Here is a 27,063-nt window from a genome sequence, read left to right as displayed (position 1 = left end):
TTTGGAGGTCACAAGTTCAAGTTTGTATAAAATGAAAATTTATAGAAAAATACTATTATATTGGGTTTTATTTCAATGGGAAGAAAACATACGTGTTAATTTCTCTAAGGCCAGACGTTTATTGCTTTTAAATAAATAGACTATTTAAACTTTTATTGTGAGCGTAAATATATCGTGAGCTTATTATATAATACACATCTGTATTGTTATTTGGTTGAGTTACCGTGTTTGTTAATGGCATGTGAAGTCTGAAAATAAAGATAGGTGTGAGGGAATCAATGGTTGGTGCGTCATGATGCTTGCATAATACCTAGTTTATTCACAGGGCATGCGGATTATTTTAATCTGTTTTGAGGACATTTTATGCAAGTCAAAATGACCTGAGTGAACAGGTAAATGTTTTTATTTGTAAGTTTTGTGGCGTTTTGTCTAAAGCTGGAATTCGGTGGCTGGGATCAAGGTTAAGGGTAATTGACTTAGATACAAGATATAGTCCTGAAGATACCTCTTCAGGACACTCTGCGTGATAAATAGAAGGTCTTCGCAACGTTTACCAATAGAGCCATTACAGAAGAGACAGAGTACTGAATCTCGGATCTGCCTAGTTCGCGGCTAGATAGTTCGAGCTGATACTGGGATACCAGACCAAAGGTATAGAGCAATACTCCGAAATATGCGGCGTTGTGTCCCCAAATTTCTTCGCGTCAAACCAATTTGGGTTTACGTTCTCGACCATGGGGTTGACAATCGTTCAAAATTTCAAGACCCAGTATACAGATAAATAGGTGAAGAATTAATGGGAGAGCGGTTATAACAAATAGAACTTCACTTTATTAAAAATCCTTAGGAATTATACTATTTACTCGGTATATTTTTATTAATAGGCACTAAGTTATAGCAATATGTTTTCTGTTTGAAACTCAATCCCGAACCTAAGTTATTGTTCACAGCCATCTTGTCAAGCCTGTTGTTAAGTTAGAGGGCTAGTTCGTTCAATGAAAGCCAGCAATTAACAAAATGTCAGACAAGCAAAAAGTCAAGTTGCTGCACGCAATATTAAACAAGATGGCTGAACATTATTAAGCCATTCATCTATAGCTTATAATCCTGATTTTTTAAATTAAGGTTATGTTTTATTAATTCTTTAAGTTCAGGAGCGACACAGAAGAACATATAATTTTATTTGTTGTTTGAGATAATTTCACACTTTAGTTTGGTGACTACTAGCGCTTTAGACGAAAAAAGTGAACAAAATTTGAACACTCGGTAGCTTGCATAGATCAACATCTCCAAGGCATCTTACGATAAGCGAACTTTGAAAGATGTTAGTTCACTCATCGACCAGGGTATCCAATTGAATGCGGCACTCAATGAACGGGCTAGACCTCTATTGAATGGCTGATTCAACCAGATGATTAGACAGATATAAACGTAGTTTTTTTTTCAAAGAGCGAAACTGTACCGCATTTTATGTAATCCAACAATTATATTTGACCCTTTCAAGCGGATATTCAATTCAGGATTTAAAAAAAACAGCGTGGCTATGTAATGAGTAATAACGGAAAGGTAATAAGTGTACCTACATTTCTAATAGGATGGCAACACTGTTATTCGTCGGGTATTGTGGGAGAATGTGGGAGGCGGTGATCATTTAGAATCAGGTGACACTCTTCATTAAAAAAGTAATAGGGTTTTTATAATGTTGCATATTAGAGTCATAAATACAGTTGATATATATCAATACACACACACATCTATACAAATCGGAGCCTGTTTTAATTTAATATTTAAAATGGATTACAGAGACAAAATGATTATAAAAATATTTGTATCATTCTTATTTTTTTCTTAAATATATATGACAGCAAGGGGCGAGACGTGCCCTTCAGACCGAAACATAAATACAAATTTAAATAGAACACAATGGATTAAAACGCGTGTAATTGTAAATGTGTTTTTACATTACATTATTAGACCCGACGTTTCAAGACCTTTCCAGTTATCGTAATCAGGGGGACTGCAGATCTGTAAAATGTAACGTTTACGTAAAAGTCTAATGTTAAATAAAACACAGTTACAATTACACGCGTTTTAATCCTTTAAAAGTGTTATATTTAAATGTGTAACACGTGTTCATCAAAGAAAATACTATACTTACACATTACTGCTTCACGGCAGCAATAGGTGCCGTTGCGGTACTCATAATCTAGCCTGCATCCTCTCACCCTCTCACCTCCCTCCGGAAAAGGACCCTCGCACCGGTAAATGCGTGATGCGTAAATACCTCTTATGACAACCTGGGACTTCCCTATTCTTTTTATGCCCTGGGCAAGTACAAGGTAAAGTTAGAAAATCTCATATGAGGAAACAACACATGGGATACTTAGTACCACCATGGATCTTGATTTCATCCACTGAAACTTACAATCTCTACATGACATTGGTGTACATTAGTGTTATATTTTGGTCGTCTTCTCGATACTTTTAATGATATAAAGAACCCAATTATCAACGCAGATGTTATCTTACAATTTCGCAGGAAATGTTTACAAATCAACAGCGCTTCTCGTATATAAACAGTTCTCTCAGAAATAATGGTCAGACAGATAACGCGCTTCTTGCAATCAACAAGCGGCATACAGTATACACATTCGAATAGATAATCCATCGGAATGATTTGCAAATTTGTGCTTTTATTGTTGGTGGTTGCGGTGACAATGGCTTCTCCTACTCCTATCAAGAAGAGACAGCTGGAATGTATGTACCACAAAATTTTATTAATTTGCGAGCGAACTTATTATTTAACCAGTCTTTTTATTTACACGCGGTCGAAACAACCCAACAATTTTTTTTCGAAGTATATTGTTCAGCTTATAAATACTTACCAGTTACAGGCCAGGGTCGTTCGTCACGTGATTATATTGAACAGTAATAACACGACTGAACGATACGATACTTACAATAATATGTATTGTTAATAACAAGCACTTATTTGTTTTTAAGATTGGCTAAATTATTTTAGGGCTATTCTAAAGTTTTATAATACTATTCCTATATTTTTTTATTAAAGTAAATAAGTGTACAGAAATAATATTTTTTGTACGTACATACACATATTAACTAAACATACAATTTTAGCACCTCAGTCATTATTATATCTTGACTTGCTTCGCGATGTTATTAACCGAATATCTGACTATATACAATATATTACTTACTATCTTTAAGTTGTCAAAAAGAGTTAGAATGTAGAATATGCGTTTATGTAGAATTTGGATCCACAGGGTATAAGGTATGTTAAGAATCATTATGGTTATATATGTTTTCTTCATTTTAGAATATTAATTTATAAATTAATTTTCAAACTATAACACTAAAGTAACAGTTTCAGTAGTTAAAAGTAATATTGTGGTATCGTAGTTATTTATTGAAATGGATATATACGGCGTATGTTGTGTACTTTCTAAGTCAACACTTAGAAGCGAAAAAAGACCAAGCTACGTCTCCAAATGAGACAACCAGACTCTCTAGAACAGTCTTTCTTCCTATCCGAAATCAATATTCGCAATATTCTATAAATGCGTCGTTAAATTATTATCAGGACGTATTATAAAACAGTCCTACGCCGCGTCTGTCTTTCTTTGTTTTGTTTTGGAAAAAGAGGACAAACGAGCGTACGGGTTACCTGGTGTGAAATGATCACCGCCATAATCTTGCAACACCAGAGGAATCACAGGAGCGTTACAGGCCTAAGGAAGGTGTACACGTTTTTTTGAAAGTACCCATGTCGCATCGTCTCGGAAACACCGCCTGTCTGTTCGCGATAAATTCAAAAATTACTGCATCAATTTAGAAGCTGCTTTCACCTAACGATGGCGGGTTCTCGAGGAAGATTTTAACATAATATTTTGTTAAGTTTTTGTATACATTAACGATATTTGCCGACTGGGCAACTTTCAACGAAAACGCTGTCTTAGCTTTTTGAGATATAATAAAATAATTTACGGTGAAATTGTGTATATTATAAAGGTCGACAGAAATGTCCGCATTCATCTATTGTTTCAATTTTAACAAACTAAATATTGATAACACATTTCTGATGAGTTTACACTACATTATTCCAGGATACTTACGTCATATAGTTTTTTTATTAACAGAACAGCTTATGTCGGGTCATCTAGTTGTGTTTACATTGCATACATAATACTAGGAGATAAACCGATTAGGTTATTCCAGAGTAATAGCGAGAAGTAATTTCAAATTTCTAAATGAGGCCCCCAAGCTGATAATAAATGAAAGTTTCAAATGCATTTAAACAAGATTAAATAGAAAACCTATTGTGCGAACAGCGACAGTTAGAGTAATCTGCGTAAATTATTGGTGAATGTTAACTGGACGCTGTGGTTAGTTCTCTATTTAATGAATAAATGTAAATTGCGTCCGGTTTTATGTTTAGTATTCAGTTATAAATAATAATAGTATTAAGACTTGGATTTTCTACAGCCTAGTTGTATGCCAGACGAGTTCCTGGTGTATCCATCACATAATTTCTGATATTAACATCTACATTCCTCCAAGAACAATAATTATTTTAGAAAGTTTATCTTGCACTTAGATAGATATAAGATAAAGCTCGCTGTACACTATGTTTGGTATATCTCATTTTTAGATCAGCCAATTTACAAATTCTCTTGATTAAATAAAATCAAAGCAAACTAGAAATTTTGGTGAAAAAAATATGTTCAAATTGAAACCCTAGTAACACCACATATAAATATCATTGATATTATGTTAGTAGTTGCAAGCTTTTACACAATTTGTTATATGTTACTTTTTTTTAATTTGCGCGCAGGCCTTAGCATCTGCCTTGTTTGCCTTAGCTCTGGCAGAATGCTTCATTCGTAGCGAAAAGGGTGACTCATGTGCGCCCGTTCAAGGAATGATTAAGCCACAAAGTATACTAAGATCCCAGTCATGCTCATTTTCATCAGTACTCATCATCTGAAGATTTTGTTTTGCCTGAATATTTTAAAATCTCTATTATCTCTTTCTCAATTTTTGTAATGTCCATCTTTAAAAAATATATATTCTATAAAAATGTCATAAGGCCTGTTGAATGAAAACCTAAGAAGATTTTATTAAACTTCAACATGGCTTTAAAACTAATTAAAATTTATTGTTGTTAATTAAATTTTCAGTATTTCAACGTTTCAAAATTTTACGTCAACCAGTATATATATACATATATGAATGGATTAAAAAGGAGCCTGGATTTTGAATCGGCTTGCGCTTCGAAAGAATAGTTATTTTATTGACATTTATCTTAGTTGAAATAATGACTACTAAATATATTTAATACTAAAAAGTATGTACTAAAGTTGACCACTGAAAAATTACACTCTCAACTACGTAAATCGTTACCTTCAATTCGGTTTGAATATGAATTTGAAAATTTATCGTCTAGTAAATAAAATCAAAGTTACCGACATAGTCCAAATGATTGCGATACTGAAGTGGCAGTGGGCAGGGTACATAGTTCGACAGACAGATGGCCGTTGGGGCAGTAAAGTCCTGGAATGGCGACCACGTACCGGAAGACGTAGTGTTGGTAGGCCCCCCACAAGATGGACCGACGATCTGGTCAAGATCGCCGGAATATCTTGGATTAGGGCAGCGCAGGACCGATCGTCGTGGAAATATTTGGGGGAGGCCTTTGTCCAGCAGTGGACGTCTTCCGGCTGATGATGATGATGATTAAAATCAGCTCTAAATAGTATGAACAAAACAAAAACTATTCAAAAATTTTAATTTATTTAGTACTTTAAATATTTTTAAGGAAAACAGATGTATACATCATTTGTTGTCTCCTCAATAAGCAAGGGTTAAAATATCGTTTCCGTGGCATATGCTTATATATAATCTATTTCAAATAAAAAACTCCGTCCTTGACAAAGTAACCCATTATCTTGTTGAGATAATTTTAATTAAAAACACGCTTACTCGCAGGGACACAGATAACAATAATTCGCATAGTATTTACAATCTTGTTAATTAGTTTGATACCTATAGTTATATAAACTAATAACTTTAACAGTTAATCATGTTTCATCAGAAAAATATTTATAATTTTTGTTTAAGAAACACAGATTGTTAATGATATTTAATTGTTAATTTTAGTAAATGACATGAGGTATTCAGTATGAACTTTTTCAGTTTTCAGCGTGGTAACGTTGGAAGAGCCATGTGTGAGACAGGGGGGGCTCTGTCTCCGGACTGAAGATTGTGAACCAATCAATCTGGTGAAATTGAACGTCGATCTTTGTCCTAAGCAAAGTCACCTGGGTGTTCAATGTTGTTACGTAAGTAATATAATTTTTCTTGTTAGGGTTTCGTACCGTAAACGGGACCCTTATAGCATTAATATGTTATTCATACGTCTGTCCTTCCGTCTATCCATCTGTCTGTCTGTAGTATCGAGTTGAAATTAAAACGATAAACTCAATTCTACAGTCTCTTGAAAAGGAAAATCAATTTCCTAACTTAATGTAAAAAGAAGATAAGTATGTAAAATGCTGCGAAAAACGTATATTTCAAGTTTTGCAAGTAATACCGTCTTATACTACAAGTATGAGTGAAAAAAATGAACACTAAGCATCAGTAATTAAATCAATAATAAAAAAATGTGTACGGAACTCTCGGTGGGCGATTAGTGGGTGTTTGAGGTAGAAATAGATGAAGCAGCTAATTAATTTTTATTATTTAACTTTGCTATCAAATAGCACGACCGAGTTTAGTTGCAAATTTAAAAAAAAAGGGTGAAAATGTTCCGGGTAGTGATCAATGCCTCTATCTTTTATAAATACTGGACTCAAGTAAAGAATTCTTATATGTTTACTTCTGCGTTGTACCATGAAAAATTTTTTTATTGGCATAGAACAATGATATTTTAATATCATTGGCATAGAATGAGTTGACACTTGAGTGATCGTAGACTTCGCAAAATACAATTTCTATAATTCAGTTATCCGATGTACAAAGTTATTTGAAAACAACTCTGTAGAAGAAGGCAAAGTACATACATAAGGTGAAGATGCTATTTGAGTTTGTGTCGTGTAGGTATGTAGTGCGGAATGCGGACTATGGAATTCGGACAAACAGCTTTTCGGCACACTACCCGTTACAAATAAGGCTCTGAATTAAAATATTTCTATATTTCTCTCACGCCTTAGGGGGACGGGCGTAAAATCAGTGTTTACGAGATAAGTGAATTTGCTAGCAACTCTCATTACCATAATGTTAACACCAGAACCAAACATAAATTTACTATGCCTACTACTCGGCTATGTCTTTTGTGGGGCGACTTGATTCTTTGGCATTGCGTAGGGATGTGTGTTTTCTCTGCATCTTCTACCGCATTTATCACGGGGAGTGCTCAGAGGCGCTGTTCGGATTGATTCCAGCTGCCGAGTTCCACCACCGGACCACCCGCATCACATTGACGTCTGGGATTCCATAACCTCGCGTTTTGCATGACATTGCATGGCTCGCACAGCCACTTGTGGAATCAAAAACCGGCTGCGGTTTTCCCGAACAGAAACGACTTAGGGACCTTCAAGAAAAAAGCATACTCCCGCCTTGACACCTGTTCTTGCGGATGTCCATGGGCGGTTGCCTCACCCCTCCCCATCCCGTGAGCCTCTTGCGCCTTTGCCCCCTCTTATATAAAAAAAAATTATATCATATCCTATTTTCAATAACAATATTTAAATTCGAATTGTTCCTTTAAAAACCCTCATAATTTAATACATGTTCTAGCGATTATTGTATTTAAATGTTAATATTTTATTTCAGACTTAAATACTATCGAAGAAGATGTTGAGTTCCGCCTTGAATCTCTGTATGATTAAGTTAGAGATTTATTTGTATTTATATATAAGTACCTATTTATTATATGCATGTTAAAATAGACGTATGTTACAAAATGTGTAAGCCCCGGCATTGATCTTGAGCAGTGACTGAAATGAATACGCGGGTGTAAAGTTCATATAACTAAAGCTACTTTACAAACCCTTGACAAGTTTCGTTTACATAGTATGTGTTTATGCGGTGTGGTTGCTTTTATAAAACATCTCTTTCAACCAAACCATCTCTCTTGTAAGCAGCAAAATACGCAACAAATTCAATATTTCAATAGAGATGAATTAAAAAAACACTCCTTAAATGTTCAATTACAATCTTCGCTTTTCACCCTTATTATTGACTTCTGCATTCAATGACACCGCTCAACAAACGTGCCGGGCCTTTAAACGCATTAAATGTTATATTAAAATAAAAGGTTTTATAATTTGTTGTTTTATTTAAGAATTCTTTGAATGTGATTTTATTTTACTTGTGATTGTTATAACATTGCTGATGAACTATTTACATTTTAAACATAAAAACCAATTCATACATGAATATTTAAGGGTTATTAAGAAAAATATATATTTGTATTAATTTCACGGAAATCGGAGGTCTTGAAGTGGGTGAAAATCATGTTGATTTCGCTACCCACAAATCAAATCAAATCAAAATCAATTTATTCGAGGTTTAGGGTTCCTTATGCATCCAACTTATTCCGGCGGACCTAGACCAGATCGTCGGACCATCTTGTCGGCCTATGTACCTACACCGTCGTCTTTTTAGTACTTTATTGCCCCATCGGCCATTTGTCCGTCGAACTATGTGCCCTGCCTATTGCCAGTTCAGTATCGTAATCACTTGGGCTACGTCGATAACTTTGGTTCTCTTAGGGACCTCCTCATTTCTGATTCGATCTCGCAGGGAAACTCCGAGGATATGCCTCTCCTTTGCCCTCTGAGCGACCATGACCATGAGATGATGTACTACGTACGTAATATAACATTTACAATGTATATTTATATATAATTAAAATTGTCTTTAATATCTCTGGTAATTTTTCTCTGACTGGTCGCTCTCCCTTAGTCGAGTCTTTCAAATTGGTTATTTTAAAAGTAAATAGGTATCGGTGTACTAAACCCTCAATGTGCCTGTTTGTTCCTTGTTGAAGAGTAATATTACTAGAACGGTGAATTTAGCAGTAGTATACACTATATTTTAAGTAAATTTAAACAACAATAAGTTTTTAATTAATTTCGATCGGTTCAGAAACAAAAATGTTATTCGAAATAATACGTCGAAACTGCGCGGGCATGTTCCCAGGCGCGCGTTGATTACCAATGAAACTTGATATCCTAAACAAAAACAATTCCCGGAATGATTACATCAACACCATAATATGACAACTGGCAAGTCTGTTGCGAAATGTTTCAAGCGACGTGAATGTAAAATATTAGCTATTCGTTCGACAGCAAAGTTTAAATTGTGTGCTATCTGTGAAGGGTGTTAAATGAATATGAGACTTGATGTAGGTCCATATCATGTTCACAGCACGGAATGATGCTATTAATATAATGAAAGAAGATGATATTACATAAGAATGTATTTATTCATACTAAGAATATATGACTGAAAGTAAGTGCTCCAGTCGATTATAATTTTGCTCAGTCTTTACTAACGTAAAACTTAGTTGAGTGTAAGCTTAGCAAAAGTCAAGTTCACTTTGTATCACACTTAGTTTTAACGTTAGTAAATGATCCTTATTTATTTATGTAGCTTCAAATCAAAATCATATTAAATTAAAATCACTTTATTCTTGTAAGTCAAGGAATGATAATAAATAATAAACCACACGTGAATATCTTGCGAATTTTCTTTTTGCCACCACTTCGGAAAAGAATTCGGAGGAGAAACTCGAGTTTTAATGAGAAGAATTGGGAAGAAACTCATTGTCACTCTTTTAAATCAACACTTACAGCTTCATCAGTAAAGTGATGCAACTAATATACTCAAAGGGCGAATAACCAATTGAGCCACACCATTGAGGGCTTACGAGTAAGTCAAAAATAGTAAATGTAAATTAATACGTAAATACAAGATCTGTTGAGCACAGAAGATTCATCAATCCACACACACTTTAAATATATAAAGGTATTTTTATGCGAGCTATTTAGTACCGATTACAAAAAATAGAAATAACATGATCATCCAGCCACCAAAAGCCAGTTTATTGTATAATGTAAATTTGTACATAGGTATTTACTGTTAACAAACTTTGATAAAAAAATGTCTTAAAGTTCATATAAAATGCGAAAACATCCATTTCTCATCCTAATAATTAAAATATCAACTATTTTTGTAGAATTTCGTTACGGGTGCTTCTTTAACGTTAAAACGTCACCTTCAAGTATTCTATCTGGCATTTCCTAAGCAACACCACCTTCATTACCAGAGCAATAAATTTTAAATGACGGCCTTATTTTTAGCACTTAATTTTAGCTAAAATGCCATAAGATGCAGCGTGTTTCGGAGAATGTTTAAGTACATAATTTATGGTAATTACTTATCCGGAATCTTTATATTTTGACTTAGTAATACCTATACACTCGCAATACAAATAATTCAGTCTATGACATTTCATTACATTTGACAATTCCTATGAGCGGGAGCGGGGTATTTAGGTCAACTCAGGTAGTGTCGTGTCATTTAATGACTGTATGGGCAACAGCTGGCATTCATAGCAGACAGAGAAATAAGGGACGAGACGGGCAGTACGTTCAGTTGATGGTAATTGATACGCCCTGCCCATTACAATGCTGTGCCGCTCAGGATTCTTGAAAACCCCAAAAATTCTGAGCGACACTACAATTGCGCTAGTCTCCTTGAGATATAAGATGTTAAGTCTCATTTGCCCAGTAATTTCACTAGCTACGGCGCCCTTCAGACCGAAACACAATAATGCTTACACATTATTGCTTCACGGCAGAAATAGGCGCCGTTGTGGTACCCATAATCTCGCCGACATCCTGTGCAAAAGAGCCTCCCACTGGTAACAATATATATAAATATTAAATAATATATATAAATTACGTGACACGTTGTATTTCCGCAATGGACTCCTAAACTAATGAATGGATTTTAATGGGGATTACTTCATGGAGTGTATTTTGGTCCAACTTGAGAGATAGGATAGTTTTTATTTCGATTTGGGACCCATAATTATTTTTATATAGTGATGCACGGTTTGACAGTTCCGCTGTGAAACAATAATTTCACTATAATAACATGGAGCATACGTTACGAAATAATGTCGCTAGTAGGTATATGTATATATATATATATATATATATAATAGTGAGAGATCATTATATAATCATCTTTTCTCAAGAAACTTAAAAAGTACTTTAAATAATTTAAAAAATATTTTTCCAGTTTAAAGTCTAAAAAAATCTCAAAAATATTAGACAAATAATAGCAAATACATTAAATAAATTAGATGATTTGAAATGTTTTGAACTGGGATTTCAGAAGAGTCAAAGACTTTATTGAAAATAATCTATCATTAAACAATACAATAATTCAATTTATACAGGAACTTCAGACTTTCAGAATTTTTTTCTGACATTCCAATTTCTATCACAAACACTCTTACCCCCTAAAACATCACCACCAGCGTTATTGATTCCCTTATTTTGGAAAATGTTGGAAAATGTAAACAAATTTTCAATTTCAGTTTTGTAAGCCCCGGAGAACTTATTAAGAGGAGACCCGAGTCAAGTGTAATTTGAAAAATAGGTACATATTTGAAGAAACTATCGCTGTCGCGCTGCGCCCGAAAACCAGTTATCTCTGTGTGCGTGAATAGCCCGTGTATTGTGTGAGTAATGCGCATGATGATTGATGGGGTGCGCGCACGCCACAAATCCCGTTTCATTTAACAGCTTACTCCGTACTAGCTCATAATTAAATTTCGACCCTGGCTTTTGATACACGGATTTGAAACGTTGCTATTCTTTGACTCTGCTGAAAAATTTATATATCAATATATATTTTGAATCTTTAATATCTTCGAAAATATTCATTAAAATTAAATGCTGTAAAAGGCCATGTCGATCTATATTAGGTATATGCACAATGTTTATGTATTCTTTGATCGCAGAAGGTGTAAAAGAAAAAAGGCTTGCCATTTTAAACAGAGAAGTGGATAAAGATTGCAGTCCTATGATAGTAGAAGTTGCAGATGGTTCTTGGGCAAAACGTAAGAACAAAAGTGTATGTAGCTCAGCGGCCGGTGCTGCATTGTTGGACTGCAAAGTAAAAAGTTACTGATACTGGTGATGATAAGAATGTAACAAGGTCGGCTAGAATTAGAGCCTGATGAGTGATATCTTTCCTCTGTATAAGTTAATTTAATAGTTAAAAAGCTGAAGAGTCTCAACATACTGCAATTGATCAGAGTGATGATGAATTGTTCTTCAGAGACGTGTATTACTGCGTAAAATTTTGGCAAAGTTTGTAAGCTTCGAAAAAAACCCTCAATTATTGCGGAATTATTATAATCATTGTTATACTCTCAAAACTGTACTACTGTACTATGTATGGTACTACTGTATGTTCGTAGTAAACTGCACTGGACAACGTAAAAAGCGGTTTCTTCGAAGACAACCATAAATGTTTTTTTTTCGGTATTACTGATTGCCTAATAAATGATGATTCCTTTGTGGAAGTAAAATGCAATATAAAATTAAAAAAATTATAAATAAAAATTAGAAAGATGGAATAGAAAATGAAATTACTGATATTTGTACACTTCACAAAAACATGTTAAAATTTAAAAGAAATAAAAAATATTTAGAAATAACTATGTTTTGTTTGTAAGCACCCCCTTTTACATATTTTATTTTAGTATGATTACAGTACCCATATATCAAAATAAATACATACATTATCGGTTCATGAGTTGAACAATCACAGTCTACCTATTCAAAATCTCTACTCCATGTCGCTGATGGAAGCAGCTGTGATTGATCAATTCAAGTTCAGTTTCGACCAGCTCCGCATCAGTGAAAACGCACCCTCATACTTGTGGTTGCGTGTATAATCTATACATGCTTGTCTATCTGTAGGTAACTAATATTGATTTATTCTGTATAAATTCATGTAATCATCAGTCATACACTACATACAATACAACTCACATTCACTAAAATGATCCATAAATAAATTCTACTAAATCGATAGGAAAACCCATGGTATCTGGGCGATTCACAATATTATATTATGTGCATAACTCTTATGTTATACTCCGGACTGGCCAACCAACGCCCCTCACCTCCTTCCTTCCGCCTTCCCCCGAAGAGTGCGATAGGGACAATAATGAAGCTCAGACCGATTTTACCTACAAAATTTTTACTAAATAGAGGTTTCGTATTCCCTGTTTTCCCCTGGAATATTGAACCTACCAAAAAAAATTTGATACAATGTTTTCAGGAAGAATGAGTCTGTGCAGGTACGTTTTCCTTATTTCTTAAAAACCTTTTTAAATTGTTACGTATTCGTCTGAACAGGGCGGTATTAAAATGGCATTTTCTACGATGTTTGAAGAGTCATATTTTCTTAGTCGATAGTTGGTGGAAAAACACAAAACGACATAACTTTAGCATATCTAGATTTTGTGACATAAAATTCCTCTCTGGAAGCATTATCCAGGGAAAAAAAATGGGAATACGTTTGTATGGAATAACGCTTCTGGCGTCCCCTCTTAAAACTGTTAGATATCTAGACATGAAATAAATTGCAGATATATGGGGCATTTCCGTTAAAATTATAAGTTCAATAATTGATGTTCTTATCATGAAATAGTCTTCAATAATTGTATTAAAGATGGTGTATTATATTGCCTTCTGAAACATAATAAAATTGCACCAATGTTTAAAAATCGGGATGCACATCTGACTAGAATAATTGTCGTCTATACTATACGTGGTTAAAAAGATTAGATAATTATGTGACGTAGATACGGCACAACTAGTTTACTTTATGTCCTATGGTATATTGGCATGGGGCAATGCTGTCGATATTAATACAATGTTTGTACTGCAGAAGCGCTTTTTATAACCTACCTAGGTATGTTTCTTTAGAAGCTCCTAAAGAATAATTGTGAGCAAATTTGAAAGAAATAAACATTTTGTTGCCTCTCAATATGTTCTTGATAATGTTATGTATGTTCGTAGGCAAATAAGTGAATTTTCTAGGAACTGTCATAACTTTATAACAAGATTCCAGAAAATTTTCAAAACAAAATATGTTTCACAAAATTCAAAAGATTTTCGCGGTTTGGAAGAAATTTCTTGATTCGCATATACACTTAATCTTAATCTAATCTAATCTTAAGATCACAAGGATTACAAGCATATAAATTATTTGCGCCTGTTAAAATGTTACAAAATACGAAAGGAGGTGAGGGGCGTTGGTTGGCCAGTCCGGAGTATAACATAAGAGTTATGCACATAATATAATATTGTGAATCGCCCAGATACCATGGGTTTTCCTATCGATTTAGTAGAATTTATTTATGGAACATTTTAGTGAATGTGAGTTGTATTGTATGTAGTGTATGACTGATGATTACATGAATTTATACAGAATAAATCAATATTAGTTACCTACAGATAGACAAGCATATATAGATTATACATGCAACCACAAGTATGAGGGTGCGTTTTCACTGATGCGGAGCTGGTCGAAACTGAACTTGAATTGATCAATCACAGCTGCTTCCATCAGCGACATGGAGTAGAGATTTTGAATAGGTAGACTGTTATTGTTCAACTCATGAACCGATAATGTATGTATTTATTTTGATATATAGGTACTGTAAACATAATAAAATAAAATATGTAAAAGGGGGTGCTTACAAACAAAACATAGTTATTTCTAAATATTTGTTATTTCCTTTAAATTTTAACATGTTTTTGTGAAGTGTACAAGTATCAGTAATTTCATTTTCTATTCCATCTTTCTAATTTTTATTTATATTTTTTTTAATTTTATATTGCATTTTACTTCCACAAAGGAATCATTATTTATTAGGCAATCAGTAATACCGAAAAAAAAAACATTTATGGTTGTCTTCGAAGAAACCGCTTTTTACGTTGTCCAGTGCAGTTTACTACGAACATACAGTAGTACCATACATAGTACAGTAGTACAGTTTTGAGAGTATAACAATGATTATAATAATTCCGCAATAATTGAGGGTTTTTTTCGAAGCTTACAAACTTTGCCAAAATTTTACGCAGTAATACACGTCTCTGAAGAACAATTCATCATCACTCTGATCAATTGCAGTATGTTGAGACTCTTCAGCTTTTTAACTATTAAATTAACTTATACAGAGGAAAGATATCACTCATCAGGCTCTAATTCTAGCCGACTTTGTTACATTCTTATCATCACCAGTATCAGTAACTTTTTACTTTGCAGTCCAACAATGCAGCACCGGCCGCTGAGCTTCATACACTTTTGTTCTTACGTTTTGCCCAAGAACCATCTGCAACTTCTACTATCATAGGACTGCAATCTTTATCCACTTCTCTGTTTAAAATGGCAAGCCTTTTTTCTTTTACACCTTCTGCGATCAAAGAATACATAAACATTGTGCATATACCTAATATAGATCAACATGGCCTTTTACAGAATTTAATTTTAATGAATATTTTCGAAGATATTAAAGATTCAAAATATATATTGATATATAAATTTTTCAGCAGAGTCAAAGAATAGCAACGTTTCAAATCCGTGTATCAAACCGTTGTACACGCAAGAATTTCTCTGGAAAATATGATCAGGCGCTTCATTGTGCTTTGCAAATGATGATATGCGATCTGATCTGAAACCTTTTTAAATCGTTACGTATTCGTCTGAACAGGGCGGTATTAAAATGGCATTTTCTACGATGTTTGAAGAGTCATATTTTCTTATGTCGATAGTTGATGGAAAAAAACAAAACGACATAGCTTTAGCATATCTAGATTTTGTGACATAAAATTCCTCTCTGGAAGCATTATTCAGGGAAATAAAATGGGAATACGTTTGTATGGAATAACGCTGCTGGCGTCCCCTCTTAAAACTGTTAGATATCTATACATGAAATAAATTGCAGATATATGGGGCATTTCCGTTAAAATTATAAGTTCAATAATTGATGTTCTTATCATGAAATAGTCTTCAATAATTGTATTAAAGATGGTGTATTATATTGCCTTCTGAAATATAATAAAATTGCACCAATGTTTAAAAATCGGGATGCACATCTGACTAGAATAATTGTCGTCTATACTATACGTGGTTAAAAAGATTAGATAATTTTGTGACGTAGATACGGCACAACTAGTTTACTTTATGTCCTATGGTATATTGGCATGGGGCAATGCTGTCGATATTAATACAATGTTTGTACTGCAGAAGCGCTTTTTATAACCTACCTAGGTATGTTTCTTTAGAAGCTCCTAAAGAATAATTGAGAGCAAATTTGAAAGAAATAAACATTTTGTTGCCTCTCAATATATTCTTGATAATGTTATGTATGTTCGTAGGCAAATAAGTGAATTTTCTAGGAACTGTCATAACTTTATAACAAGATTCCAGAAAATGTTCAAAACAAAATATGTTTCACAAAATTCAAAAGATTTTCGCGGTTTGGAAGAAATTTCTTGATTCGCATATACACTTAATCTTAATCTAATCTAATCTTAAGATCACAAGGATTACAAGCATATAAATTATTTGCGCCTGTTAAAATGTTACAAAATATTACGTTGTACACGCAAGCATTTTTCTGGAAAATATGATCAGGCGCTTCATTGTGCTTTGCAAATGATGATACGCGAACTGCGACGTTGTCAGAGCTTACATTTACACATACAGAGCGTCTGCCTACCTTCACCTATTAGAACGCGTCTGGTTTTCTTAGTTTTATCCTACCTATAATATTAGGTCCAGGCTTTTGCTTTGTTTTATGACTTTGTTACATACATGGCAAGCGGACGGACGTTAAATGAACTCTTATCGCTCAAGGTCGCTGTAATTTAGGCCTTAAAGGCCGGAAACGCATTTCTTGACTCTTGTTTGTGAGGGTGTTCATGGGCGGTTGCCTCACCCCTCCCATCACGTGAGCGTCTTGCCCATTTGCCCCCTCTTTTCTTATAAGCCTATTGGATCCCACTCCTGGGCAAAGGTCTCCCCGTGCTTTACTCCATTTATCGCGGTCCTGTGCAAGCTCCGACCGGGTCTTAATATAGGCATATAAATATAAACCAATATGGTGAATAAAGTGATATTCGTTAGTTTCTAAACTACAAAAGAGCTTTACTGATTTGAATGTTTAAAAAAACAGAAGATAATCTTGAGGATCAAACTCGCCTGAGACCTAATGAGTTTTGAATTTGAGGCAAAACTTAAAATGTCTTTACTAATAAATGGAGAGCTGTTTTTTCCTTCGGTTATACTGTAAAAACTTCTGAACCGATCGGAATAATACTTATACCATAAGTGCATCTTATGTGTTTTTGCGTGTTTCGTGGAAGGTTTCCGGAATCTATATTTTTTTACTTAGAAGTACCTTCATATTTGCAATGCAAATAATTTTTTTTTGGAAAAGGAGGACAAACGAGCGTACGGGTCATCTGGTGTTAAGTGATCACCGCACCCACATTCTCTTGCAACACCAGTGATATCACAGGAGCGGTGCCGGCCAGGAGTCAGGTGAAATAAACTCTTCGGAACACTCCCCTTGATAAATGCGGTAGAAGACACACAATGAAGCGACGTCTCTACGCAACGCCACGTGATCCAGTCGTTCACAGAGCACTGGGTCCTCGACAATTCGAGCTTCTCTGCGTTACGTAAAGAGCGTCCGATGCGTCCAGAGATGACAGCAACACTCCATGTGTGGCCGTACCTGCGCTTTGTAAAGCTGTTGCTAGAATGTGGACCCGCTTGAAGTACTGCCGTGCTCCATTAATGACGCCCAGCTTCTTCGAAGCCAATTTGGCTTTGCCCTCCCGACATTTCATTTCATGAAATAATCCATACAATGAGCAGGCGCGGGGTACTTATTATAACGTTTGCCGGGTCAAAAAAACACTTGATAAATAATGAACAAAAACTGCTAAGCTTATATCCGTCCAAAGATTATGTTTCCATTAAGAAAATTGTTAAAAGATGGTTTAATTAGAGAAAAACAATCGTCGGTTAGCTTTTCCGAAAATAGTCAAGTATTTTTACGAAATTGTCAATTTTTTTCCTTTATTAATTTAATTTAATCTTCGTCTCACCTCACGGTCGATTTTTTGTAATTACAGCATCAAACATTCCGTGGGTTGTGATAAGACTGATTATCTCCTTGTTTATCATCCGGTTAATATAACAAATGAATTGTCCACTCTGAGTTTAATATGGACCTTCCCTATTGGGTATTTATTTATTCACCAAAAAAAAATTAATTTACTAAAATAAATAAAATCATTGATTTAAATATTATTTTCATTAAATAAGCTGTCTTGTGGTCCATGTATCTGAAGACTGTATAATATATTTTTTTATATCTTATATATAAAGTGGCGAACGGGTAAGTGGATCTCCTAATGGAGTGTAGAAAAATAGTTACCCATTGACATACACTCAGATCCAAAGGTCAAGAGATGCCGATCTTCGAGATACTTGTTATATATACCAGTGGGAGGCTCCTTGCTCTTTGCACAGGAAGCCGGCTAGATTATGGGTACCACAACTGCCGTGAAGCAGTGATGTGTAAGCTGTGTGTCTGAAGGGCGCCGTAGCTAGTGAATTTACTGGGGAAATGAGACTTAACATCTAATGTCTCAAGGTGACGAGCGCAACGAGTGTAGTGCCGTTTAGGATTCATGAAAAACCCAACAATTCTGAGTGACACTCCATTGCAAATTGCAATGGGCAGGGCTTATCAATTACCATCAGCTGAACGTCCTTCTCGACTTGTCCCTTATTGTGATAAAAAAACGTGAAATAATTTTTTATTCTAATAATAATTAGCGATGTATTGATAGGTGAAGACAATGACATTCTAAACATACAGACAAAAAATGTCATATAAAAACAAAGCCGAAATATGGAACGCGCCACAAATCACACCATAATAAGTTTCGACTGCCGCGTACACTCCAGTTATTTAAAGTATTCTTGGTCAATAAGCAGCAATGTAAAACATTTATTTAGTTCAGGTTTGATTCGGACAGTGGCAGTCGATACATGACTAAGGAGAAAAGTACATTGTCTTTAAGCACACTTTTGCTGTTCCGCTATCAGACTGCGAATGATATGTCCTTATTATGTATATATGTGAAGTGTAACAATTTGAGCATTGTCTGAGAGTTTTATCTAGCTTTCACAAAACCTTGAAAAAAGCTATTTATTTTATATTAAAATTTGAGTGATAAATAGACAAAAATTTCGACTTGACTTGGCAATGTTTGGCAATAGTAATAATATAATATAAATATACATGCATAGATAATCCTTTATCTTTCAAGTAAAATGTGAATTAAAATATTTATTGAATATCCACACTAAACCATCATTTGGATTAATATTTGTGAATATAGCTTAACAGTTGTAGCATTGATAATTTTGGATATAAAAGGGTTGAATTTGAAATGCTGTATCGCAGTCTTAACTTCAGCCTGAACTAGAATATAAGTTATAAGTATTATATTGTTAGAAAAGTTATAAAAGCTAATATGACGGCTCAATATAATTTCCTAAAGGTAAGTTAACATCAGATAACTTCACTTCACATCACCTTTACTGACCTGTGTGCAAACTTCTTCTTCTAGACATTTTTCCCATTTACTTGAGGTCGGCCTTCCTTGTCCATTCTTTCCATTCGGCACGGTTTTGCGCCATATCAGCTATTATCACCTGTGTGCAAACATAACGAAATTTTTTTCTTATTTCAATTACAATTATTTTATATATTTTATATTCTGAAAATATCTAGTGAATAAATACTTTGTATTTTTTTAAGTAGTATTACTATTATAGTGTCTGTCATGTTTGGGGGGTTTTTGCCATTGGTAATCGACACGCTTGGCAGGCGGGTTGGCGATCGCATTAGATGTTGTACTCGTGTGCTTTAAATTTGGATGAAGGAGGTCGTGTCCAGCAGTGCACGTCTTCCGGATCATAATGATGATGATGATAATAACTATTTTTAAAAGATTAATCGATTTTCAAACCGTAATTTAATTCTCAGTTAATTTTCTTCTTTCAGCATACGATATTACTACATTATAACAGATATTTATTTCTATATAGTATTAAAACTTAGTACTATTTCTTTTTTTTTTCGTTGTTTCATTTCTTAGTACCTAATAATATAATAAGAGCCTTTTTTAATTCAGCAACCAGTTTGCTTGGATATAGGCCTCCTGTAGTATCTTCCACTCCTTTCTATGTCGAGCCATACGTAGTCACAGGGGGCCTGCTATACTACATATACATCATTCTCCCATCTCGTAAACTGTCTTCCTTCTCTTCTTTATGCACTTTCGGTATCCTCTCTGTCTCTATCTTTGTCCATTTGTTCTCTTTATCTCTAAAAATTTGTCCTATCCATTTCCATTTATGTCTCTTGCTAAAATTAATGGCAAAAATGGCATTTCAAACATTGGTATTGCTTTTTATTTCTTCTTGTTTTATTCTGTCCACTAAGCGGAGATACCGTACACTTAATGAGATGAGAATTTAACTGAATAAGGAATTATCTTATACATCGCTAGATAGACTGAGGCTAACAATTGAGAATCCGAATAGGAAAAGACCTACATCCAATTAATTCATACAAGTATTTTATATCAGATTTAATATGTAAGTAAATATATCGTGAGTGGGTGAAGGCCTTATTTTTTTTTAAATTAAAAGCGGATTATTTAAAAGCCTTTATCACCATGTCCTCAAATATTTTTTATATTAGATTTAATTAATTTCATCCATAAAACGGATGCGTGTAGGTCACTTCCTATTCGTATCTTCGACTTATGTATATTATACCAGTTGTGTAATTTCAGGTAGTATTAATACTTTGTATCGCAACCACTTTACTGGCATTCCGTGAGGATGCAGCCCAGGAGTTCATCCAACACGTACTTCGGGTCCCCAATCCTGACAGAGTGCTGAACACCGTGCTTGGTAGACTGGAGAGAAACAAACAAGCATTGCCAGGAAGAGATAAACAGCGCCACGTGAACGACATAGATTATGATGAAAGTGATGAGGTATGGTTACTGAAGGATGGATGTATAGCTCTTGAGTACTGTAGCACGTGGGTCCTCCCTCACACGCGGGATCGTTACAGAAGAAAACAATCTAATATATTCTGTTACTTTTATATTCTTATTCTTTCACTTTCTATTAAGGCGATGCATGAGCAGTAAACACGCAAACATGGTGTTTTTAGACAAGTTTTGTGGTGAAAGTATAGCATTTCGAGCTATGAACACTACTTAATCCTGTTACACATATCCTTAAGTCTTATTTGTAGGTTGCTAATGCTTGCTGTTGATTATAGTTAACACTGCCGAGCCTTTTTTAACTACCACTTTTCTTTGAAATTAAACAAGTTTATTGGCATGGTGTGACGCTTTTTTTCTCAGCTTTTTTTGCTCAGAAAAATTATTCTTATAGCTTGTACTTTAGGTTCAGTTACTTTAGTTCAGTTACATATATTCAGATTAATAGTGAATAACGAGGATTGTAAGCATATAAACTGTTATCCACGCAAGAATTTTGAAAATATTGGCTTTGTTACATAGATGGCGGGCCGGCAACTCATATCGCTCAAGGTCGCTTATTTAGTGTCGCCTTAAACATATTAATTATAAATATTAAATATTAGGCTAAGAGCCGACCGTTTTAACTTCTCATCATTTGTATTCTGTCTTATTCGATTATTTTCTCATCACGTCAATATTTTAAGGAATCATTTTCTGTTCTTTAGCTTGACGGCCAACCATAGAACAATGAGTTCTTATATTCGATAAGAACTCCTTGTTACAGTACCATATGGCTGTAGTAGTAACCCATGAGTATAGGTATTCGCTGAGTCCCAGCTTTACTTCTTCGATCACGTATATATGTAGAAGGTAAATAGACTTTTATTATTCAAAATGTTAAATCGAAAATAATTTATTTATTAAGGCCCATCAGACTATTAGTCTGAGGCCTTTGTCCGGCAGTGGACGTCTTCCAGCTGATGGTGATAAGACTATTAGTATCATAAGCAATATTGCCATAATAATATTATGAACAATAATTAGACTTACTAGTCGATTAAACATCAAACTCCATAAAATTAATAGCAAAAATATGACAAAAACTAACTCGAAGTAATGTGAGTAGAAGACATAGTATCTAGGTATATCGTAATTATCTACAATGTTATACCGCGTTCAGAGCTGGTATTTGAGATAATAATAATATTATTGGTAATGTTGTTTGTTTAACTGAGCACTGACTGACAGACGGTAATAAATCATTATTGCGATGTAAAAACCTTTTAAAATATGAGTTAAAGAGTGCTTTTGAATAAAAAAAGGCAGTTCGTTGCGATTATCTTATCATAACGCGTAAAATTTAACAACGAAAGGATATTGTGAAATGTTTGATTCCAAAATACCGATTACAAAATGCAATTGCAATGACAGTCATGTTAATAAATGTTCTCGTTGCGCTATGATTATAATTTCTGTTTTATTTAGGTCCTGCCAGAATACACTGAATCAGTAGAGGCTTCTCGTGAACGTGAAATGCGTCATTTGGGCGCACAGGTAATACTATTTTTTTTATATACCATAAGAGTGCATAAATACATTATAAATGAAAAAGATCAAAACTTGGACCTCAGTACAGCACACACACAAAGAACCTTAAATAGGCGGCCATCTTAATTTCAGAAGACATTCTATTTGTTGCCTTACGATACCTTTGAAACGATATCCATATGATACAATTATAATTTTGTGCGGTATTGGTATGCAATTATTTAAATCATCTAAAAAAATGACCCCAAATTTGTTTTCTGCTATCCCAAGAAACTTGGATGTGATAATCCAAGCATAACTGCTTTGCTATGTATCTACCTTACGAATCTTGGAAACAATATCTTTACACTTGTAATGATTTTAATTTCAGTATTGATTCCAAATTTATTCTCTGCTACCTGGAGATACAATCCAATACAGTCTCCTTTCTCTTACACAAGCCTGTCTTATGTTTTATTTTACTTTCATTCGTTATTATAAAACGATACGAATTTAAGATCCGGTCCACAAATCTGACCCCTGGATAACATTTATTTATATAAGACGGGGCTATTGGGCAAGAGGCGTTAGAGTACGTTATGGAAAGTGAGGAACCAACCGCCCAAGGACATCTCCAATATCATGGTGCGTCGCCGGCTTTTCAGGTGGGAGGGAGTATTCTATTTCGTGTCGTTTTGGGAATACCTCAGCCAGCATTAGATTCCACAGTGGCTGTGCGAGGCTATAAGTTTCTTGTGAAACGCGCGGTTGTGAAATGAATTAATATTAACATGGTGAAATTAGCAATGTGACGCAATGTCCGGTGTTGAAACTTGGTGAATGCCGTTTTTAACCTCAACAAATCCTGTGAGTACTCTCCTTGATAAACGTAGAAACAACACGTAGAGAGACCCAACATATGTACGCATTGCCAAAGAATTGATCCAATCGGAGATCACCTGATTGATCATGATTTAATCCGCTCTGCACTGTACGTGGTCAAATGGCCAAAAGATGGTACTGGGGAATACCCGCACAAAGATGAGAACAGTACTCCAGGTGAGACCAAATTTCCGCCTTATATAGATAGGTCGAAATGAAGTATTATTTCGCCTCGCTAAGTACATCGAGCTTTTAGTAGTCTTCTTTTTCAAGTGACCACTGAAGTGTCCGACACTCTAAATATCGACGCAAAGTGTACAAGCTGTGAATGTTCATTTAACATCGCCAATTCAACCTTGGCTCCATTCCATTCCTAAGAAATAATGGCGGGTTTTATGTATTACATCCACATTGAAAGATGCTCTTCCAAACGGGGTTTTAAATTTCATATGAAAGTATAATATTGTGTTTGTATAATTTGCCAATTTACTGTTGGCACGGCTTAAGCCAATTTAAGGCATTAGTGAACAATCAATCCAAGTAAAAAATCATTTATTAATTAAGATTTAAAAGAATACTTAGATATTAATGTATTTTGTCGCAAAGAAGTTACCTATTCTATCACACAGCGTTGTAATACTTCAGTTTCCATACCTTTCAAGTGTGTTTTTCATGAAACCAAAAATACCTAAGTAATGAGATACTGCTATAATTTGGGCTGCTATAAAAAATAGGTAATGGTTTCCTATGTGAGCCATATTCCCACGATCCCAAGACCAAACCCTAACTGAAAACATATCCAAGACCCGTAGTTTGCACGTATACTACAACTATTGACGAATAAATACGTTAAATCGAAAACTTTTGCTTCATTAGTTATTCAGTCTTATAACATTTATATTAATTGTTATATATTTGTTTGACTGCATTTCAGAAACATTATCCAATCTGCCACTTGGAGAGAAAGATTCAGCGGCTTAACACCAACGTTTATGAATACAGACCAGCGTATTATGAAGAGGTTAAGTGCACCACTTCTCTTACGGAAGATGCTGCAGCCACAAATGATGTAAATACAGAAGATTTATATTTACTTCAAAATATATTTTAAGATATTTTGACTTAGTGCCAAATAATCATATAATCATGCCAGGAACCAGTGCAATTAGCACTGGAGGGAAATGAACGTTGAAGACATTATGAGCACTCCTCAAAGGTTTTCATAAAAAATACTCTGATACTTTTAAGAACACATCAGATATCAGATAACTAAGCAGATCAATTACTACTAGACTTAACAAATATTTACATACCTACGGTCTATGAAAAAGAAATGTGTCCCCTAGAGCTGGATTATATGAAAAGGATGAAACTCCTTGCCACATATCACAAGCGAATGCAGTGCGCTCCAAATTAAAAGTCTATTCTCTGGACAGAAATCTTTAAAGACTCCGACCTGGGAATATTATGAGCTTCATAGAAGCAGTAAGTCTGAGGAGATGGTGGGTGAAGTATGCTATAGATCCAATAAGGGTCTCAGTGTCCGCGGGGACAACCCTGCTCTCAGCAACAGATCAGCACAGAAATAAAATTTTATAGGCCTTACAAATAAACTCCGTATAAAGTTATAACTGATGATAAACAAAAAAAATGCAAAATGTTTACATTATCGTTGATAACACTGTCAATACAATGATAATTCTGAAGTTTTCCTAATGACAAGCTGCCTTGCAAATAAACGCGGGAAACGTAATACGTCCGAACAAACCATTCGTAAGCAAAATGTCTATTTGTAAACATTTTACATATTATTGGGTTATGCTTAGTTATAACTTTATGCTAATTTCTTTATAAGGCCGTTAATCTATAATAAATATTAAAACAGCAGCTTCTTATTGAACTTTTAAAGGATTGAAACGCGTGTAATTGTAATTGTTTTTACATTTGATTTTTGCGTAAAAGTTAAATTTTTATTTTAGTCAACCCGACGTTTCAAGACCTTTCCAGATCTTGTTTTCAGTGGGACTGCAGATCATATGCATTCCCTGCGTTTAATCCTTTAAAGGAGTTTTATTTAAATGTGTCACACCCGCGTTAATAAAAAAATACTATAGGTTCACTATATTTTTCTATACACTGTGAATGAAGTGTACACTTTTTCAGATTTGTTCAAGCCTCGGATTTTCGTGTGTTCAATGGAATAAGACAATACATTTAACCAGGAGAGAGTACACAAGGTAAGAAAAACACATAACAAGTATGGACAAAGAAGAATAAAAGCGATAATTTTTAAGATGGATAGTATCTCATATTACGTTCTGACTTCGGAAATGGAAATATTACTTTTATCGGCAAATCGCAAGAGCAAAATGTAATCATAATAATATGGTCAAACTAGAAGACCTGCTTTTAGCTGCTTTTATTGAGAGAGAATTCACTTTTGATGCTTTTTAAAGTCTCGCTCCGCAAATTCGAGCGTATTTAGGAAGTTTTTTTGCAATAGCTGATATAGTTTTGGATTTGGTAATAATATTGCAAATGACAACTCTTTATAATATTATAACAGGTACAAGTTTCAACTATATTGTTTACACAGGTGCAAAGATTGTTCGATTCTTAGTAAATTTTCTGCCACACATTGATACGGATGCAAGGAGCAACTAATATTATAACTCTGTGTAAACTTTTTAAACGTTTACTTAAGTTGGGGAAACAATTATAAGGTTGAAGCTCATATGATGTGCACGATTCGCCATCTATACCGTCAATCAGATGTGTATGTAATAATATCTTCTTAAACTGCAGCCACATTTTCGCGATAAGGCGAAGCTTTTACGTGCGTCGTTGCGATAAGCCTGCACAAGCAATTCGCCGTTTAATTTTATATAAAATTTTTGGTTAATTTTGTTTTGCTATGCACAAGAAGTATAACATTTTACGCATTTACATTACACTTTTCGAAGTGAAAACTTCTCGAATACTCGTAACGCTCTCAAAGTCGGCTCAAAACGACGGGAACGAAAAATTACCAACATAAGACACAGTTAATGTAAATATAATGGTGGCTATAAAACTAATAAGTTGTATATTGTACTATAGCCTCGTCTTGATGAAGTTTTCTTTTTTGTCGTTTGGTCTTAAGAACAAAAATAAAAGTCAAATAAAAAAGTTTTTAAAAAAAACTTAATTATTTTGTTTCAGTGACTGTTGGGAAACTATGACAATGGTCATACCGGCTGGTTGTGAGTGTATGTGGCCAGTACACAGACTCGGGGATATTTCACATCATGTATAAATAAACGGTTGGCCCATGTATAAAATACCCAGTTTAGATGTGATTATTTTTTAACTATTTGTACTACAATATTGCTTTATATAGAAGTAAATAATGTAGTAAAATTTTTGTTGAATTTTTGGAAAATAGAATACAAATCTAACAGCAGTA

At 34.4% G+C, this 27,063-nt stretch overlaps 2 protein-coding genes across 2 annotated transcripts in view; one reads left to right on the top strand and one right to left on the bottom strand.

The window, feature by feature from the left end:
• The window catches only part of LOC126978709 (uncharacterized), a 77,028-nt gene extending 57,171 nt beyond the window's left edge, over window positions 1–19,857 (bottom strand). Inside the window, exon 1 of the mRNA XM_050827733.1 lies at window positions 19,749–19,857. The gene's annotated coding sequence lies outside the window, so the exon portion shown is untranslated. The remainder of the gene's footprint in view (window positions 1–19,748) is intronic.
• On the top strand, window positions 19,615–27,063 carry LOC126978712 (uncharacterized). The gene is made up of 6 exons (XM_050827736.1): window positions 19,615–19,703; window positions 21,006–21,212; window positions 22,695–22,763; window positions 24,553–24,687; window positions 25,782–25,855; window positions 26,820–27,063. Exons 1-6 carry the CDS (start codon window positions 19,677–19,679, stop codon window positions 26,911–26,913), a joined length of 606 nt encoding a protein of 201 aa, XP_050683693.1. The 5' UTR covers window positions 19,615–19,676; the 3' UTR covers window positions 26,914–27,063.

This window comes from Leptidea sinapis, chromosome Z, assembly GCF_905404315.1.
Source record: "Leptidea sinapis chromosome Z, ilLepSina1.1, whole genome shotgun sequence".
Taxonomy (NCBI): domain Eukaryota; kingdom Metazoa; phylum Arthropoda; class Insecta; order Lepidoptera; family Pieridae; genus Leptidea; species Leptidea sinapis.
Note: the sequence above shows the minus strand (reverse complement) of the source record. Positions and strands in the feature narration are given on the sequence as shown.

Excerpts from the sequence above, each read along its gene's own strand:
- LOC126978712 (XM_050827736.1), top strand. The coding sequence starts at position 19,677 with ATGACGGCTCAATATAATTTCCTAAAG. Across the intron at positions 21,213-22,694 it reads ATTATGATGAAAGTGATGAG|GTCCTGCCAGAATACACTGA; the intron begins GTATGGTTACTG and ends TGTTTTATTTAG. Across the intron at positions 22,764-24,552 it reads TGCGTCATTTGGGCGCACAG|AAACATTATCCAATCTGCCA; the intron begins GTAATACTATTT and ends ACTGCATTTCAG.